The sequence below is a fragment of the Passer domesticus genome, chromosome 21 (genome assembly GCF_036417665.1).
Source record: "Passer domesticus isolate bPasDom1 chromosome 21, bPasDom1.hap1, whole genome shotgun sequence".
In the NCBI taxonomy this organism is placed as follows: Eukaryota; Metazoa; Chordata; class Aves; order Passeriformes; family Passeridae; genus Passer; species Passer domesticus.
In genome coordinates this window covers 5,996,262-6,016,437 of record NC_087494.1, presented here as the reverse complement: position 1 = coordinate 6,016,437, position 20,176 = coordinate 5,996,262, and the positions used below count along the sequence as shown (strand labels likewise).

The window sequence follows — 20,176 nt, the reverse complement described above, 5'->3', positions numbered from 1 at the left end:
CAGCATGAGCCCAAAGCCACCTATGGCAGGTTCACCATGACAAATCTCTTCCCTGGCTCTCTGTGCCTGTGTCAGTGTTGCAGACTGAGGCTGGGGGAGGAGATGCCTTCTGCCTTGTCCTCCCTCCCTGCCTTGCTTGATCCCTGACAAGTGGAATTGTGCCAGACAAAATGCGGCCTCTGGTGCATCTGGCTCAGCCAATGCTTTCAAGTTGAAAGCCTCAATGACACTGTTGTTGTTCCTCTGCCATCTCTGGGTGTGTCATGATGGGACAGATGAGACTTGAAGAAATAATTCTGCTGATGCAGAAGAAGGAATCAGCTCCCCTAGTCCCTTTGCTCCGGGTTAGTTCTGGCAAATCCTGGCTACGGCCCCTTTGGAATGACTCCTTAATTGCTGATGTGCAGCTGGAATGCCTAATGCAGAGTAAGGAAGGTGACATTTTTTTCTGGACTCATTCTGGACTAGAAATGACCTATGACATTAATCCTTAGCTGGCCCACTTTTATTAGTGACTGAAGCATTCTACAGGGTGAAGGAATCCAGTTTTAGGACAGGTATTCCTCTCAAACTGCTTGGCTGCTGTATGAATTTACCCTCTGTGAAACCATGTAAAGAATTAGTTCTCTTAGCTCTAACAGCTCTGTTGGAGAGTATTTCAGAATGAGCTCCATTGTTCTTCTTGCAGTTAGAAAATCAGCCTTTAGTCAGGCTGGCCCAAAATTGGCCCAGTCTCATACAGTTCAGAAGGAAAATCCGTGGGGAAAATGAATTATCTAGTGCCAAGAACACAGTTCATGTTTGGGTAACACTCCTGCAATGCCAAGTTTTTCTTTGCATGTCCTCTAAAATATTGCAACAAAGAGAAGAAAATGTTGATCTAAATCCATCCAGGTATTAGAACCTGGGACTTTTAGGAACCAAAAGAAGATGTTTACTAATATCAGCATGAATAAGAGCAGATAAGAATTGCTGTCAAGAGCAATCTCCATCTCTACCCATCTCTGTCAGACACAGAGGCTCTCCAGCATCCAGGGACTGGGGCCTTCATCATGCAGCAGGTTTCAGTCTGCTGGCCAGCAGAGTAATGTCATGTCTGCTGCCAGTAGCCCATCCCTTGGGAGAGGGTCTAGGCATTTTACCTTGCTGCTCTCAGTCACAGTCTCTGTGTCTTCTGAGGGCTCTGCAATCTGGAACCTGTCTTGCCTGTTGCCCAGCATTGTGGTTTTTGGGGCTTGACGTCTGCCAGATATTTACACGAAACTTTGGCTTCCATTTCCAGGCCTCCCACTGAGCCAGGCCAAGGAGATGGATCATCACACCGATCCTGGTCTTACGGGTGACACAGACCTGAGGGAAAGTTTTGGAAAGGTAAGGGAGAAGGACAGGGATGAGAAGATTTCCTTTCCAGTGGCTGTTTAGTGCTTGGCCCAAAATGTCACTGAAAATCATAATCATCCTCTCCTGGGCAATGTGGATTCTCTTGGGAATATATTTGACAACTAGAGAGCAATTGCTTGGCTATTTCCAGTGGTGCCAAGGTGCCTGGTTTGCAGATGGTGCTAAGGTCATGCCAGAAGCATTCTTTATGTGCAAAGGCTGTTTTAGAGAAGTTCTGAATGACAGAACAAGCTACAGATCAGTGAACGTGGGCAAAGTGCATCCTCGGAAGCAGAGAAGCAAAGATTCTAATGTTGTGTGTAAGCAAAGATGCAAAAGAAAATGGGAGAGTTTGATTTTTCCTGGTTACCTTTCTGGCTGTATGTCACAGCCCTCTCATTCTCAAGTTTTCTGCTCATTAACATCAGTGTTTCTGCAGCTTGTTTTCACATGACTCCTCATTTTGGTCTCCTGATGTCAGAGACCAAGTCCTTCAGAGTCCTTCAGAGCTGAGTCCTTCAGAAGCCAGGAAGTGAGAAACAGCTACAATTGCTGGCCATGAGTGTTAATCAACAGCTAATTACCCCTCCTTGCTGGATATTGCACATGGTTTTCATTCTCCTGCCATGGCCTGTAGGAACTGAACTGCCTGCTCACCGGCCGTGTCAGCTCTTCCTCTGTCTTGGAGCACTCCTATGACCTTCATGCTTCAAGCAGGGCTTCCTGACATAGGCTGCAGTTGGAGCAGTGTAAGGTTGTGGCACGAAGTGTTCCACCTGGCTGTGTGTAATTGCCAAGGTGAGGACGGGAGACATTCCTCTGAAACTTTTGGAATGGATATGGAGCTGCATTGAAACCTATGGCACTCTGTGGACTCTGTGCTCCTGAGGAGATGTTGTGTCTGGTTGATGTGTCTCTCCTTACAGTCTATGATGCATTTCCATTGCACCTAGATCCGTGCTGCATTGTGCATGTTGGCTCAAAAGAACTTAGAGCGGAAGGACGCAGAGCATTTGGAGAGAGAGATGAAGAAAAGGAGGCAAAGGAAAACATCCTTGCAGCCTATTCTGGAGACAGTTGAGCCCGGGGATGAAGCTGAAGCAAGTAAGTGGTGGCTACACTTGTGGTGGTTCTTTTTGACCACTTGCTTGCCCTTTGCAGTGTTGCAGTCAGACTGGGGGACTGTTCCACTTGCATTTGAGTGGAAGCTTGCTTGGGATTTAATTCTGTTTCTGAAAGAAAAATACAGGGGTATGAAGTGTCTTGCCCATGGCCTCAGTGAGTCAGTAACAGAATATTAGTTTCCCCCCTTCACCTCGAAAGTCTTTCAGAGTAGAAAATTCTGTCTTGCAAAGCACACTGGAGCTTCAGACTCTCTCTTGGAGAACAGTCTCCAGGCAAGGTGAATCCAAAAGAATGCTTTTCAACCAGGGTGCAACCTGGAAGAAACAAAATGCAACTCCTTCTCATGAAAACACCAGAGATCCTTCTCCTGCCACTCCCTGCTGAGGAGCTGGTGCTGTAGAGCTGTGCTGAAGCCCCCAGGCAGTGCTTCTGTTGTAGCCCCGGGAGCAAGCAGTGTTCCCGACTGAATCCCGGCCGAGGGGCTCTGTCTGCAGGGCTGTGAGCGCTGCCCGAGGGCGGCAGCAGGGCCCTCAGGAGGCAGCACTCAGCCCGAGGGCAGCACGCAAGGTTATCTGCACTTTCTCTGGTAACTTCCCCTGCCAGCCTCTGGAACAGGAAATCAAAAGCAAAGCAGTACTGGGTTTCCTTGTTTCTTAGGGGAAGCTTTGCTGCAATTTGGTTTGAAGCTAGAAGAGAGTAGATTTACATTAGATATTATAGGTTGGTTTTTTTTAAAGGAAGGGCATGAAAAGCTGGAAGGGTTTGCCCAGAGAAGCTGTTGTTGGTCCATCCTTGAAGGTGTTCAAGGCCAGCTTACATGGGGCCCTGGACAACCTGATCAGGATGAAGATGTGCCTGCTCACAGGGGTTGGACTAGATAGTGCCTAAAGGTGCCTTCCAACCCAAACTCTTCTAGGAATCTGTGATTCTTGTTCCCATATTAGTGTGCCATTGTTATATGTGTAAGTTCTTTGGGATAACTGTTACCCAGATCTGGCAAGTTTTCTCGCCCTTTCCATCATTACCTTATCTAGTGCCTTCCACTTAGAAGCTCCTCTTTGGTCCCTGCAGGCTTTAGCCTACCACCTGTTCATGGCACAGCTTCTAGAGTGCAGAGAAAACACCCTGGTAGTGCCTTGAAGAAGAAGGTCTTGAAGAAGCAGGACAATGTGTCCTTACTGCCCAATAGGCCCATCATCCATGGGGATGGCAGCTTCCCACGCAGCTCCTCAGGTAAGCCTGCTCCATGGCAGCTTTTTCCACACAGGTTTTTCCTTGCACAAGGAGCACAAACTGCCTCCTGCCTCAGCCAGCACAGCTGGGATCTTGGGTCCATAGTCTGTCCTGAGAATGAACAGCAAATCTACTTTTGAGTTACTCCAGCTTGGGAGTGCTGGAGCAGTGGTTCTTAGAGCTCTGTTGGAAAGTTGAGCTGAATCAAGTAGTGTAAAGGCCTGAGCTCTGGCTTTTGCCCATCCTGATAGTCCAAACTACAGCACTGGTGCCAGGAGGCAGCTGTGGCTGCAGGGTGAGCTGCAGGGCAGTCTGCCAGGGTGTGCTCACCGTGCACCTGTAAGAACCACCACCATCAGTTGTTCACTCACCACCTGGCCCTCTGCCTGTGCTGCTGTCCAGTTCTGCAGCCAGCTTTTCTGCTATGCCAGCAAGGGCTGTCTCTGCAGGGCAGTCAGCAGCTTGGTGCAGTCGTGCTGCTGCTGCTCCCAGAAGGGCCCGAAGGCTCCTCGCTGCTGCCATCCCACAGCCTGCAGTGCCAAGAGGGAACAAGCAGTGCCTCCTGTGTCACCCAGCAAATACAGCGGCCGTGTGCAGCCGATGACATCAGGAGGGGCTGCCTGCTGCTCCCAGGCTGTTTGCTGCCTGCAGGAAATACACAGCAGACAGTCCCCAGTGGCTCTTGTCTCTCCTTTGTGGGCAGCCTGCCTGTGCTGTGATCCCAAGCAGGGTGAGATAAGAAGATGGCAGCTAGGAGTGATACTTCAATGCTGTTTTCTAGTGATACTACTTCCATGTTCAGAATTGACCAGAACTAGCCTGAGGTGGCTCTCCATTCATACTGAATGCAGATGTGTATGTCTACATACTTCTGCAGTGACATCATTGGTGTCAATGGCTGGGGTACCTCAGGGACATCTGAGGTACTCCGATGTCCCTGAGGTACCCCAGCTCCAGTCTGAATATTTTTCTTATTATGCTTCCTCCATACTTTGTGAGAGCATGCAAGGTAGCACAGAAACCCTACAGAGTCTAGAGCAGTTCATCTAGATTCTGTGCAATATTTATACTCCATCATTGTAGACAGCTCAAATGTTTTCATCTACACATTAGAAAAGGAGCTTTTTAGTGCACAACATGAAATTTTTGATTGACAGTGCTTTTGATGACAAATGGGTTTCCTAAGAAATGCATTTATCATCTGATTTTCTTCATACCCTCTAAGATTTTTTCCTTACCATAAAATTTAATTAAGGCAAACCCAGGTCAACTGATCAACAAGAGAGTGTGTCTGCCAACAATGTGGATCTGTATTTGCATATTTTTATCCTCAGAGTGCATTTGGAAACCTTTTTAATCAACTGTCTGGTCTGGAAATTACATTTTTCCACAAGAGAAAGCTTAGAACCTACTGAGTTTGCAAACACATCCATTAGATGACAAATTTCACCTCAGCATCTTTGAAATACAGGCAGTGTGCACCTCTGAAAGAGTACAGATTGATGATGTTTGGAAAGAACAACATCCATAAAGTACTCCCTTCCCAATAGTAGGGATACTAAAATGTATGTGCACTCAGCCGCCTGCTGTCTAGAATATTTGCAGTCCGTGGGAACAGAGGCGCTGTCAGGTGGGAAGGGTCAGGTATGGCTGTTCCCTGGTAGCTGCTCCGTGGGGATTGAGCCGGGCCCAGCAGGGCTGGCCTGTTCAGGCTTGGCTTGGTGCTGTCTCCAGGCAGCTGCAGGTCTCTCCTCAGGGAGCTGCAGAGTGCCCCTGTCCTCAGGGCTGGGGAAATCAGGGTGCTGAGACAAGAGGGGCACTGAGGGGTTCCCTCCTGGGCAGCGAGTGCTGCTGGTCAGCGCTGTCTGGCAGGGAGCGGGAGCTCTGTGGCCGCAGGAACCTGCCGCTGGCCATGGCACCTGTGGCCCTGGGGAGCTGGGGCTGCGGGGCAATTGTCAGGTTTAGCCTGGAGCTGTGCCCAGCTGGGGGGCTGGGAGAAAGCAAGGAGCCCCAGGAGCCAGAGAGCAGGGAAGTCTCTGAGCCAGTGCCAGTTGGCACCACAGGGAACCCTGGCTGGGAGATGGGGCTGCAGGCCGCTCCATGGCGGGGTGCCTTGCCCGGGCCGCAGCGCCCATGGCCGACCCTCTCCTTGCAGTGACCTCGCAGATGGCCACTGGTGCCCAGCGCCGAGAGGAGCCGCTCCGTGGGCATGGGCAGAAGGACAGAGCCTCTCCAGACCCACAGCACTCCTTGCTGGAGGCACTCTCCTTGCTCGGCAGCGATGACTGGTAAGAAAGGCCTTGTTCACTCTGTGTCCCTCTTGGCATTAACGTAGGTTAGAATCGTGTCTTGCTAGTGCCTCTGAGCCCCCGAGAGCGCAGAGTGGACAAGGGATACTCGTGAAACCACTCCAGAGCAGTGAGAGGATAAATATTTGAGAGCAGCCTTTTCTTGGCCTTGCTCTGCAGCACTGCTCCAGCTGCAGCAGCTCCGTGCTGTTTCCTCGCTTTGCCTGTTGTTCCATGGAGCTACAAAGGAAACCTTGAGGGGATGGCAGAAGTTTTGAGTGTAGAGATTTGGGTACCTTGGGCCACTGGCCCAGTGGGACTGAGTAAGATTCCTCTCTGTCCCCACTGCTGACAGCAATGGCAGGTGACAGCGTCTCCCTGTGACCTCCTGCATGGGAGTCCCAGAAGCAGCTCCAGGGCGTTCCTCCAGGGAGTTGTGCTGTCCAGTCCCTCAGCCTGTCATTACTCCTGAAGGGCTCATGGCAGAAGAGAAGGAAAAAGAAATAAAATCCTCTAGGAATCTTGCACTTTTGGAATTCAACTTTTTCCTTCTCACTGCTTCATATGGGCCTGAGATGTTTTGTCAATACTCACCATGTGTTCCAAAATTATACACAGGCAGAAGGAGGCCCAGAGGTGATAATCCTACAAATGTTAGGTGATATTGCTTTCCTTTTTAATGTCCTTTTGATCTCTCCCTGGTAGATGCTTCATTCACACAGGGGTAAGGACTCCATTCACACTGGGATGAGCACGAAAAATCTGCCACGATGCATCTCCTTGTGCAGTCACCTTTGTTTTGTCCTTTCTCTTCTGCTTTCTCTTCCCCATTTCTCTTGGGTGCCCTGTGAGGTGCAGAGAGCTTCTGCAGGTGTGGGGGATCCAGATGATGCTCAGGGGTGCCAGTGGGATCAGTCGCCAGCCCTGTGCTGCAGCCCTGATGCCTCACATTCCTTCCTGTAGCTGAGGCCCTGCACAAAGTGCTGAGAGACAGAGTTGTTTGCACCTTTTAAATAACATGTTGCTGTTGTGGGGGTTTTTTTCGGTAGGGGGTTTTGGGAAAAGCCAGAGTTTCAACAGTTCTTGCTCAGGGGTGGAATCTTCTAGGACATCCTGCTGCTTTTTTTGGGGAATGTGTGAGGTGGAGTGGAGGGGGTGACAGAGAGGCCTAGATGGCAGAGGGGAAACTCAGCTCCAGAGTGCCAGTGCAGACTCTCAGTGCTGAACTGCCTGCTGGGGCTGACAAAAAAGGAAAATGCCCCAATAACAGCTCAGTGGGACTGTGTCTCAGGGACAGGCACAGGGAGGTGACGAGAAACAGCAGCTTGGTCTGGTCCACAGCTTCTAGGAAGCAGTGCCAGGGGGGCATCATGTGCCAGAGATTTCAGAAAGGCTGTCTGCTTAAATGGCCACTCTGAAACCACTCTATTCACCTCTTGGATTTCTGTAGGCTTTTGACAGCCACATCATCCTGTGGCAACCTTTTCCACAATTAAATTAAGTACTCCTTGAAAAGCACCTCCCATTGTTTGACTGAGCTGCCAGCCTGATAATCGCAGAGGGTGCTGCCTTGGTGGAGAGAAAAAATAATCTTCTGCCTTTCAGGGAGCTGAAGGAGGAGGGACTCTACAACATCAAACACCTGGCTGGGTCCCATTCAGAGGTCCTGCTGTGTAGACTTCATGATGTTTGCTTGGCAGTTACCAGCAAGGTGAGAACATTGTTCTGAATTGTCCCACATACTTCATACATGGTGTGTAGAGTAGGTATGTGCTTGTTCATCTCCATGTGTGCTCAGGGTCTGCCTTCATTTCTGCTTTTAGACCTTCTATTCCTAATTTCTGTCAGCTGTCTGTAGGATCTGTGGGTATATGTAGCTGTATTTACTGGTAGGTCAGGTATCTGACACTTGTCTTTGAGTGTGGTGCCCTTATAATGCAATGTGCAAATGCAGAAACTGAGACACTAATGAGGTTATTTGCCAGAGTCCCTGTCTCTGCCCAAGCTGTAATTCAACACTGCAAATTGGTCTCTGGGTCTGAGTCTGTGTTTTCTGTTCCCTGGCTGAGTGAGTGCTTCAGCTGCTGGTGTTGTTTTTTGAACAGGAGCACCTGACTCTTCTATCTTTATTATTTGTGCTTTTATGATTTGAAAGCAGCCCTTGCTTCAGTTTTCTAGTCAAAGGGCTTAAAATCAAAGCTGTGAACATTTTAGAAGGGTTAAGTAGAACACTTTAATGAAATATTTTTTTTTAGGCCTGCAGTAAGCAGGTCTGAGACCAAAAATTGGTGCCAGAGTAAAAGCCTTTCTGTACTTGTGCTCTCCTGCTCTTACTGTATTTTGATGTTCCTCTGGACACAGTGGGATGTGTTGTCATTTTCTGGGACTTCTCTTGAAGGCAACTGGTTTTCTTTTCAAGGTGATTCTTATGTTTCCCCTTATGACTTGTCCAGGTGGCCAACCTCCGTTCCAAGGTGTCCTACTCTGCAATTGTCACTCTGGGAGAGCTCTTTGTGACCTTGAAGAAGAACATGGACTCTGAGGTGGATGAGGTTGCTCGGGTCCTTCTGCAGATGGTGTCCAACTCCCCAGAATTTGTTCAGAAAGCAGCCAGTCAGACCCTGGGGATCATGGTGGAGAATGTGACTCCTGCACGAGCAATGACTGCTCTCATGGACATGGGAGTCAAGTAGGTTGTTCTTCTTTTAGTGACATTCTTCACCTTCTAGTGTGTGGGAGGGAGAAAGGATGAGATAGAGAATGGAAATGCTGGGAGGGAAGGGTCCTGTATGCTGCATCTTCTGTGAACTCAGTGACTTCATTCTCCAATCAATGTCATTTCTCTCTTCTTGTCACCTGTTTCTGCCCTCCTGCAGCCTATTAGTTCTCAGAATCCCAGAACTTTAGAATATGGGGAGCTGGAAGAGGCCCATCAGGCCCATTGAGTCCAGCTCCTGGCCTTGTGCAGAACAGCCCAAGGGTCACACCAAGTGCCTGGGATTGTTGTCCAAATGTTTCTTCAACTCTGTCAGGCTTGGTGCTGTGACCACTGCCCTGGGGAGCCTGTTCCAGTGCCCAACCCCCCTCTGTGTGAAAAACCTTTTTCCTGATACCCAAATGAAAGCTCCTCTGACTCAGCTTCCTGCTGCTTCCTGGAGTTCTCCCAGTCTGTCAGATTTTCCTAGCTGTGTTGACTGGTGGGGAAGTGAAAGTGCCTGCAAAGGCTGAGGATAGAGCCTTGTGCTTTTGTGGCAAGAGGGACAATTGCAATTGCAGCTGTGAGTGGTGTTTGGTATTTCACAGCACTAACCACAGAGGCCCTAGGAAAACCATGTCTCCTCATGATGCCATTAGCTTGAGAAAGGAGGAGGGTACTTGCTGGGGCGTGGAGCACATGGGGGACAATCTGCTGGGTGTGGCACAGCCTGCACAGCAGGTGCAGCTCCTGCCAAAAGGAGACTTGTATGACTGTCCTGGCCATAGAACTCTACTTTCTATTCAAACTCATGTTTCATGTTAGCCTTGGGATGATGAATCACTTTAAAGGCACCTTCACAGCCTGACTGCCATGGGACAGTTGAAGCAAATGCTGCCTTAAATGTTGGTGCTGGGCCTGATAGTTCCCAAGAGACACTCTCTAGAACAGGACAGCCTGGCTAAACTGCCTCTCCCTCCTTTCCTCAGCTTTGGAATAGGGCAAAACATTCAGATATATCTTTTGCCAAGCCTCACAGAAGAAACAGGCTGCATTGCTGGATATTCTGCAACTTCATGGCACACAATGTGTTTTCCCTGCATTTATTTTTTTCCAAAGGTCTGCAGATTTGGGGACCATGGGTGGAAAGAGCCTCAATCCTGCTGCAGCTCTGTGTACTGGGTGCCCTCTGATGAGTCAGCATGAAGTGTCTTTAATTTCTAAATCATTCATATGTAATCTATTTCCTTAATCTTTCTCAGAGTAAATACTGTGAAAGGAGCTGAGTATCAGAGAGTGCAGGGAGACTGATTTCCTCCCTCTGCCTTGCAGGCAGTCCTTCTGTACAATGCTAGCTTTGTGTTTACCTGAGGACAGAACCTTCTAGCGGTGTCTAAAGTTGCAGGGAGAAGCCAGGCCTCCTTCCCCCAGCAAGGACAGGGAGCAGGCTCTGGCCAAGGCCTGTGCTGCTGCTGCTCCTTCTCCCTGTGCCCCAGGGTTTGCTCTCTCCTTCCCAGGAGCCGTCACGCCCAGGTGCGGAAGTGTGGGGCCGAGCTCCTCCTGTCCCTGATGGAGAGAATTGGAGTCACAAAGCTGGCAGGCACAGCCAGGGCTGAGAGGCTGGCACACGTGGCAGGGAAGCTTGCTCAGGACTGTCACCAGGACACAAGGTAATGATCTTCTTTTCACCTCCTAAAACAGGAAAAGCCTTTTGTGCCTGGCTATAAAGGTAAAACCCCACAAGACTGGAAACTGAAGGAAATATGAAGTTCCCTCACTGTGTGAATAAGGCTCATAGAAGCATGGAATATGCTGAGTTGGAAGGGACCCATCAGGGTCATCGAGTCCATCTCCTGGCCATGTGCAGTGACCCCAAGAGTCACTGCATGTGCTTGAGAGCATTGTCCAAATGCTTCTGGAGCTCTGTCAGCCTTGGTGCTGTGACCACTGCTCTGGCTTGCCTGGGCAAATGGCTGTACTGGGTAACCTGAGGTTGGCCAGCAGAAATGAGCATTGCCAACTTCCTGTGGCTTGAAGGATTCTTTACTGAGATCAAAAGAGCTCAGATGAGCCAGTCCAACAGTTTTCTTTGGCCTTGGGTGCACAACACAAAGCCAAAGTGTCGGCTAATATTTATCACTGAAGGATCCCAAACATCCATTTCTCCTTAACTTCAGACTTTCTTAGAAATATTTCAGGGGTCTTTAGCCAACATATTCAGTCTTTCTGAACTTGGTCTGCAGATTTCTAGAATGCTGTCATCTGTGGCTCAGTGACCTCCACATTTCTTCTTGAAGAAAACTGTGATTTACTAGTGGCAAAATCAACCCAAACCACCAAAGTCCCCTTACTCTGATGATGAATTTCCCATTAATAGCTGCCAAGAAAACCAGAGCAACTAGCTGCCCCTGTGCATGCATGTAGTATAGAATAATAAATAGGATGCAGGAGGTGTTTTGTCCTGGCTTCCCTGCCAGTTAAAGAAAGGCAAATTATAGTGCAATGGCAGCAAGACACTGCTAATAGGCTCTGACAACAAAGCAGATGTGTTTTGCTTGTTCTCTGGGATCCTTTGATCCCACAGGAGCACACCCACAGTTTCAGAGTGAAATGGTATTTTTCTGTTGCCCACATTCTCCTCTTGCCTCCTGTGTTCATCTGACAGCATGGTGCAGTGTCAAGTGGAGGTAAATCTCCTTCTTTGCTGAGTAGGTAATGACTTCTTGTGCAAGGATTGCACATGATGAGTTTAAGGTATAAGCCTCTTCTGTTCACACTCTTCCTTTGTTTGTTCACTTTTCTTTTCTTTCCTTTCCTCCCTCCCTCCCTTCCTTCCTTAGGCATTATGGACAGGAGATGGTGAAGATGTTGCTCAATCATCAAAAATTTAAAATGCTTTTGGAGCGATCTCTTTCCACCCATGACCTGGACGATATTCTGACAAGAATTAAGAAGAAAGTAAGTGTTTGGGAGGAGAAATGTCTCCTTTGTGCAAGTATTGCCACTGCTAATATGAGATCAAACATCCCCAATCTGTCTTGATCTCATTCCTCTTCTACTGAATCATTTTTCTCCTTGGAATGAGCTGTTAATCCTCAGCCTGTTCATCTGTGGACCACAAATGAACTGATGTTATTAGGGAAAAAGTGGGGTTTGGAATATTTTCAATATCATTCACAAAGAAGAAAGGGAAAGAGAGCAAATGGGTTTACATTTAAGTGTAAGCCCCCACCATGCTCTCCCTCCTCTGCCCAGTAAAGCAATTAAGTGAGAATAGTGCTTCTGAAGAGAACAGAGTCTTTGCAAAAGATACTGGAAATAGTAGTACTAAAAATTTCCAAATTTACAAAAGATGGCCAAATCAATCCTAGTTACTACAATTACAGTCTTTTGGGATACTGCCCTGCTGTCAAGCTCTGTGGAACTGGAAAAAGCTTGGTGAATTCAGCAGCATCCAGTGGAACATCCTTTGTTTGTTTGAGGGGGGGATTTTATTTTTTTTTAATTGGCATTTCAGAAGGGAGCATGCCTTTGTTCAGGCACAGGGAGAGTGAGTGTTAAACCAAATCCTTCCAACACAATGGGCCAACCCCCAAAGAGTCCAGATTTTTTTCTGTTGCTTCTGTTGTTTACGAACACTCGTTGTCTGCCAGTTTGCATCATTCCCATTTATGCTCAAGACTAATGAATTTGGGATTTTAGACTGCTGCTCAGTCTGGCAGCACCCATAACCTGCCTTGGGCTATTGAAAACAAAGAGTTGGCATCACTGAATCCCTGGGCTATTTCCATCTGTAAGTTAGGAAATGTTTCCCTAAGCCTTGGTAGCAGTAATCCTGGTTCTAACTTGTGTTTTAAACAGGGAATTTCCTATTTTATACTCTAAAGATTGATGGGGTTTCTCTATGTCTTTGTAGGGGATGGAAAACCAGAAGGCTGAACGCCCATCTGTCAAGGAGCTGGTGAAGAAGAGGAACAATGGCTCCAAGAAGCCCCAGGCCACATTGTCTTCTAGCAAACGGTACTGAGCACTTTATTCAGATGTGACAAAGCACATGACAAGCTTTACATGTCTCTTCCTCAGGAAAATCTTTCTGGCAGAGATGGCCAGTGACACAGATTGTTCTCTTTCCCTACAAATGCTCTATGATAAAAAATGTCTACTTCTGCATTAGGCTGAACACAACTTCTTTGGAGGGGTTTTCACAAAAATTGTGAGACAAAAAGACCCCATTGGTTACAGCTCAGACGATCCAGTGCAGTGGCAAGGGCAGTGGTATGGAGGCTATGACAGGGCCAAGTTTCTGCTGCCTGACTTGGGACAAGGAAATTCAACCAGGGCTTTTTTTTTTCATTTGAGTGGAAACTTCTCCAGATGGGTGTTTTGATGAGAAGTCCCACTCGAGAAGCAGGATGCCATTCCACAAAGATGCAGTTCTCATGCATGTGGTTTGGCCTGGCTGAATCATGGTTTTCTTACCCTGAAACAGTATCAAGTTTGAGTAGTAAGTAGCAATGCAATTCCTGATCAACTTCAGGCAACAGGTGTCTTAATGTGGACTTTTTGTCTTGATATTCCTGTCCTTCATAGGATTTGCTTGATGGAGACAGCATGCTTGGTTTCTTTTGTCCTGTGCTGCAATCAGCAATTAAGACAGGAATTTGGTCCTTGCTGTCTCTTCACAGCAGTTGCAGAGCTACTTGTACCTGTTCTCCTCTGATCACAGAGGGGATTTATTTAGCTCTGTCATGCTCAGCAGTGGCAGGAAAGTGACCACATGCCTCAGTAGCATAGCTAGCATCCTTCCATGCTCATGGAAGAGACAGGTTGATCCAGGAGACTTGTTCCCAGTGGGGTTGTTAAGCTGTGGATCTAGTCTCTAGGGAAGCAAATGAAATGTGAGTGTAGTTCTGGGGTGTCTGGCTTCTGTTTTTATCTCTGTGACTGATTTTCTGAATCCTTCACATATGGCCCTGTTCATCTGTTCAGATGCATCTGAGGTATTTTTGCAGATTGTCATGCCTGGTTGTAGAGACACTTCTCCAGAGTGATGAGTTTCCTTATTATGAGACACAAACATCCCATATGAGGAGGCATTTAAACTTGGAAGTAGTGTCTCTCTTTCTCCACAAAGCAATGTGACCTGTGTGCCTTGGCAGCCATCTGAAGATAGATCAGATGCATCTCTTGGTTTTCCTGAGTGAGCACTGGCGAGAATGTTCCTTGCAGATTGTCTCCCAAAATGATTGTCATGAGGTCCACGTTGTTTTTCAGAACCTCATGACTTTCCAGCTTGAAATCACATAATTAGAAAAGCTCCTGAAGATGTTTTTCTCACAATTAACTGAAGGTATTACCACCAACAGGTCCTCATTTGTTTTTATTTTCCAGAGTGAAATCTACCTCTGATGGATGCCTCCTACACCGTGCACAAGCCCAGGTCACGTTACCTCCGGCTGAGGAAGAAACAGAGCTGCTCCAGAAGCTTTACAATCTCCTGGAGGCCAAGGGGTTTCAGACACGCATGGAAGGAGTGTCACTCCTGCAAGACCTGTGTAAAACCAGCCCCCAGCTCATCTCCACTAACATTGTCCAAGTATGTAGGGTATCTTCATTGCTCCTTTCCTTTAGCTCCTTTCCTAAGCCTGTAGCAGTAAAGTTAATTCAGTGTGTCTTGGCACTCCATCCTGGCTGTTTGGGACATGCTGGTCCCTCTTACCCAGGCAAATTTAATGCAGGTCCAGGCTTCAGGACAAGTTATTTCAGTCCAGCTGTATATGTCTGGCAGGTGCCTATTGATGCTATTCATCGATGATGACAGAATTTTCTCCTGGTGTGACTGCTGCTCTCTCCTACTCCCAGCAGGGTTAAGTGAAGGCAATCCAGCCACTGAAAGCACGGCAATTATTCTCTAGACCAAAAATGGGTTTACCTAGGGAAGAGAAGATCAGACTGGGTTGGTTTAAACCCAGGTTTTTTTGAAGAATACTTCCATATACTCCATCTAGTCTTGCACAGGCACAACTCTGGCTCTCATTTCCATCCTTGTTCCTATTCCTCTTGGTAAAGACAGTGCTCACCCTTCTTGGGGGGTCTTTTTTTCTCTTTGGAAAAGGAGGAAAACAACTAAGGACTCATCTCTGCCTTCTCCTCCCAGTAGCTGCTTTTCCCCTTTCTCCAAGAAAAGGTGCCTGATGATGTGTCTGTCAAGGGACTGAACCTGCTCTAATGAGGGCTGTACAGCTCATTAAATTCCAGAAGTCTACCTGTTACTTAGAGAAATGGTCTGCATCCTGGAAGAGTTGATCAGAGCCCTGCACTTCTCCAGATACTGCCGCTGAGACAAACAAAAGAAAACTTAGATCTCCTCCTGCCATAGTTTTGGCAAAATCCTAATTGTCCTCAGTACTTGTGGCAACTGTATAGAAAACCGGGCATTGTAAACATCTGCTTCCATACTTCTAAAGCAAAGGTAGTCTTTAGCATGAATAAATGGAATGGATTTAATGATTTCTTGATGGAGAGAAATACCATAGGAACTGTTCTGTCCCCAACCAAACCACTTAAAAACAGAAGAAAATCTTTCTAGCAGCATGAGGTTGCGCCACCATTCCAGTGAGTGGCCCACAGGAAAAGAGTGAAATTGTGCAAGCAAGTGCTGACCTGACAGAAAGCACCACTTTCATCTTTTACATTGCTGACTACTACATCCACTCTTCAAACAAGGACATGTGAATCCAGCTTTCATGTTGTTTGTTCTCTTCACAGATTTTTGATTATTTTGTCCTGAGAATATCTGACAGCCACAAGAAAGTGAAGCAGAAGGCGCTAGACGTGCTGGCTGAAATCACAGGCGTCCTGAAAGATGCCTTGAACTCAGTGATCATTGGTTTGGTGGAAGGAATAACGAAGAACCTGAACTCCAAGGACCCCAGGGTTCATGCCACAGCTGTGAAAGCACTGGAAGAATCCATTGCTCATTTAGGTAAGGCTGAGCCCTGGCATGGACTCTCCTCACCTGTGTCTCTGTCTCTCTGACACAAGAGAGTGCTGAGTGCCTTGGTAGCTGCTGTTGTCTGTGGAAAGCTCCAGCTGGCATCCCCCAGAAGCTGTGCAGGTGCAGTCCTTATGCACCAGTCCCCCAACAGGGACTTGAACGTGATCAGCATTTCCCAAAAGTCCCAGGAGCCCTTGGCTCTATTCTGCCTGTCTGAAGAGCAAGTCCCAGACTACAGCTTTGCTGCAGTTCAGAGACAAAGGGGGTTTGGAGTTTGCTTGGGCCCCGTTTGACTTCTCAAATGAATAGCTTTGCTCTTGGCATGAAGGGACACTGACCCATCAGAGCTCCTGCAGAGCAGCCACCGGGAATGCTCTACATGATAGGCATTAGCTGCCTATTTTCCCCTTTTCTTCTTTGTCTTCTATTTTCAAAGGGGAACTTAGGATTCGCCAAGTTCATTTCTTTATAACAAATAGGTATAAACCCAGCTGTCAGTGGTGCCTTGTTCCACATGTTGTTTTGCATGGGGCAAGATGTCTACAGCAGTTAACTACATAGGCAAGGGCTGCTCTAAATTCCTTTGCCACACAGATTTATGTCAGCTCTGAAAATGCCACACTGGGGAAATGTGCCTGAAAAAAGGAGTGTTGAAGAGGCAGGTGTTCAAGGGGAGTTGCCACTTTCTCCTCCTCAGCTGCTCTGTGAACTCAGGAACTGCCTGACTCGGTGCCTTTCTGTGTCCCAAGTATGGGGTTCTTCCTTTTTGCTCTGGGATGCAAAACCTTTTCACTGCTTATATGTGACTGAACTCTTGAGGTCCCTGATGGGAAATGTTTTAACATAGCTCCTGATACAGCAGACAACTTTGCATTTACAAATGTGAAAGGAGAGCTTTTCTTTTGCAATTTAAATCCCTGTCAAGCAGGCTGGAAGGAAAGAAGAAAAGGATTCAAAAACCAGCAGAAATGTACTTTATTTTATAGAATGGAGTTGCCCCTGCCCTTTCCCTCTGCACTGTCCTTTCTCCTATGGCCTCAGAAAAGTGAGCAGAAACATGTGTTTCACTTGTAGATAAAGTATCACTGCTGAAGGAGTTCAGCTACCAGTGGAACCAACTGAGTGGCCAAGCTCTGCTGGATGTCACGGAGTGTATCACAGGTATGGCCTCCCCTTCTAGGCCAAGAGGTCTTCCCAGGGAGTATTTACAGGCAATGCCTGTGAACAGACAGCAGAGTAGCTCCTCCAAACCAGGAGGTGCTGAGCTTGTCCCTCCTGCCCAGTGCCCAAGGCAGGTGTATTTGGCAGGTTTCCCTGGCTGCTGCAGAGCTGTGCAGCATCTGAGATGGGGGCAGAGCTCGGCCTCGGGGCTGAGCTCCCACTGGGTCATCTCAGAACCCAGCTCCAGGAAAGGGAGGGCTCAAATACCCCAGCTGGCTCCTCTCTTGGAAGCTCAGGGACATCTGTCATCTTTTCGGGAAAATGGTGGCAAATGCTGTTTCAGGGGATCAGTTTGTTTTGTCCTCACAGAACTCTTGTTTTTCTCTTGGAAAGCTTTGAGGCTGAACTGTGCAGAGCCTGGGGTCACAGCTTAGGTCAAAACTCAACAGATGTATTAGAGGCAGGGATTTAGTGCAAGGCAGCCTTTGGGGCCAGAGGGGCAGAAGCAGAGTGCTGAGGCTCCCTGCCTGTGCTGTCAAAGTGGCACTGGACTGAGCATTTCAGGGTGTGCAAACAGTGTCTGCCTGTGTCAGTGGTGTCCAAAATGTTACAAATGCAGCTGATAATTGATTCCTCAGAGGGGCTTGCTATGTCAGCAATAGCCAAGGAATGGGAAAATTATAATCCCAATATATAGTAGAACAGACGATTGATAGCCTTGCTTTATCTGGGGCTAAAGCTACTGCTAATAAGGCAAACATCTTTGAATGCAAGGTTTAATACACTTTGTGTCTTCATTAGGAATCTCAAAAGGGCATGTTCAGCGATTGGGAATGTCAAAGGCCCTTTAAAGAGCTTTGAAAAAAGTAGATCTCCAGCAACAGGGAATTTAGTTTTACAGATCTTTTGATCTCTTTTTCAAATAAAGGAATGAAACATAAATTAGGACTACTTTAGAAAAAGTAGATGTTCTCTCTGAGATTTAGTAGGAAGAGACAGCTGTTCCTTACCTTCAATAGTCACCAATGTCTTTAATTGTATTTAAACTCAAATGAATTCCCATGTTAAAAGGGGTACCATAACCCTTTTCCTGCTTAGCACAATTGGGGTTTGGGTACTTTCAGGAGCTGTTTTAATATTGATGACTCCCAGTGGATTAAAAGCTTAGAGAAAATAAAGTCTCTTCCACCACAGAATAATAAATGGCTACTAGATAACATTTTGCCTGATCAGAAAATAAGAATGGTCTCCAGAGCTTTTCAGGATTTGATCTTTCAGCCAAATCTGCCATGCAAGGAGCCTGTTGGTAGTAAATTTTTGTCTGTGTTTGACATAGTTTGGTTCAGAAAATGAGCAGAGAGCAGATTTCAGAGACAATATGAGACAACACCCATGTTTTGGATGAATTTCAGTCCCCTGTGTAGCATTTTGCTCTCTCTATGCCCCTACTTCAGTGGACATTATAAGAAAAAATGCCATTAAGATTGGGAGGGGAAATGGCATTAAAATGTGGAGATGCTCAAATGCCACAGCAATGGGGTCTGGCTAATTCTCTAAGACACCCTGAGGTTTGAAACAGCTGCTTGTTGGAAGCCCCAAAAGCATTCTGCCAAAGACACCAGCTAGTCACTGATGTTTCCAATCCAACTGCCAAGCAGCAGCCGTCTCTGGTGGGCTGGAGTTTTGAGGTGTGTTCTAATAGTGCCCTTTGCTGTGTGCCACTGAGCAAAGGGAAGAGCCAGATTAGACATTTGGCACTGGACATCAAAGTTATGAAAATGGAATCATCCCTTTTATTAGAAATCCCTCCATTTCTTCTCTACGGTGCATTTCCAAATCTTCAGTGTGGGTTTAGACAACTTCTTAATGGAAATAAAAACCAACTGGACATTTCATTCATTGCTCATGCAGAAAGTGATTGTGCAATAATTTAGTAAAGGTACAATGTGGTAATCGGCGGAAGAAATGCGGCACTCAATATGAGTGATCAGCAAATCTCAAAACTTTATTGATAGGCACATACATTTATATTGGTGTTAATGAGGCTAATACATATTTCAAAAGGTGAGCTCATTATTGGTTAGTTACTTATCAGCTAACTACGCCTACCTGAGCATTCTTGAGGCTACTATGTTGCAGCTGTCCACATATTTTCTTCATATTTCTAACTAACGATCCTCTCCCCCATCCTGATGTTGCACCAAGGGCACAGTGCCCTTGCCTGATTTAGACACTGACTGCTGGCTCCTATACCCATCTCCTTCATCCCTAACTAATGGTATTATATCAGTGTGACCTTTGTCAGCTAGCCAGCTGTTCACAAAATCCTCCGCACTTCCCCTGTTTTTCTGTTGCACAAGCATAGTTTGATTAGATACAGCAAATATCATTCTTTGAACCATGTTCTGTAAGCACATGCAAAAACAAGGCAAAACTAACACTACTAACAAAGCTACAATGCCTACTATAATGATGACTCTAACAATAGAGCGCAACCATGATCCCAAGCCTAAAGATTTGAGTCACTCATCAATACCAGAGCCCGATTCTACCTGTAAGTTTCCAGTTAACCTTCGCAGCTCAGAGAGCTGGGAGTGAATGGACTGGGAATGATCAGAGAGGTTCATGCAACACATGCCCTCAAATTCTTCACAACCATGGCCTTGTGCCAGTAAAAGGAAGTCAATTGCAGCTCTATTCTGAAGCGTTGCATGGCGAATAGAATCAACATCAAGCAAAAGGCTAGAAAGTGCTAAAGAGGTGGCATTAGTTTGTTTAGCAAGCCAGCATCCTAGCTTGTTTAAAATGGCATGGGCGCCTGCTGCTGATACCCCTGGAGCCAAAAAGGATGCTGCCACTATGGCCCTTAGGGACCAAAATTTTACATCATCTTTGCAGTCAGCAGTAAACACATGGACCATTCTTTTAATTCTGTGATAGGGGCGGCTCATATTAAGGATCATGGACGTATTGGGTGTGAGTAGAGACAAGCGTCCAATTGTACATGGCCCCCCGCTCAGCATCGATGGGACACTGGGCCAAGCACGATCCCCACATATTAAAAAGTAACCTGCTGGTAATTTAATAGGGTCATTTGATGAGATCGACACCCTCTTTGTGGTATAATTGCACCAGGTTGTTGCATTACGGTAAATGGCCATGCTGGAGGTTACAATAGTAGAATAGTTTTTGGCTGGCAGCTGACTTTTATGCTTAAACCTAAGGCATGCATCCGCCATCACTGAGCCTAACAGCTCCAATTCTTGGGGTTCCTGCGGTGCTATAGGAAAATGAGAA

At 47.0% G+C, this 20,176-nt stretch overlaps 2 protein-coding genes across 2 annotated transcripts in view; one reads left to right on the top strand and one right to left on the bottom strand.

Moving 5' to 3' along the window:
• Nucleotides 1-20,176, bottom strand: part of LOC135284809 (ubiquitin carboxyl-terminal hydrolase 42-like) — a 162,950-nt gene that overhangs the window by 109,193 nt on the left and 33,581 nt on the right. The window lies entirely within an intron of this gene.
• Nucleotides 5,839-20,176, top strand: part of LOC135284516 (TOG array regulator of axonemal microtubules protein 2-like) — a 24,155-nt gene continuing 9,817 nt past the window's right edge. Inside the window, exons 1-9 of the mRNA XM_064396069.1 lie at nt 5,839-6,026; nt 7,632-7,737; nt 8,480-8,715; nt 10,239-10,391; nt 11,562-11,679; nt 12,638-12,741; nt 14,113-14,317; nt 15,490-15,706; nt 16,793-16,879. Of these exons, the coding sequence (XP_064252139.1) occupies nt 5,839-6,026; nt 7,632-7,737; nt 8,480-8,715; nt 10,239-10,391; nt 11,562-11,679; nt 12,638-12,741; nt 14,113-14,317; nt 15,490-15,706; nt 16,793-16,879 (1,414 nt within the window). The remainder of the gene's footprint in view (nt 6,027-7,631; nt 7,738-8,479; nt 8,716-10,238; nt 10,392-11,561; nt 11,680-12,637; nt 12,742-14,112; nt 14,318-15,489; nt 15,707-16,792; nt 16,880-20,176) is intronic.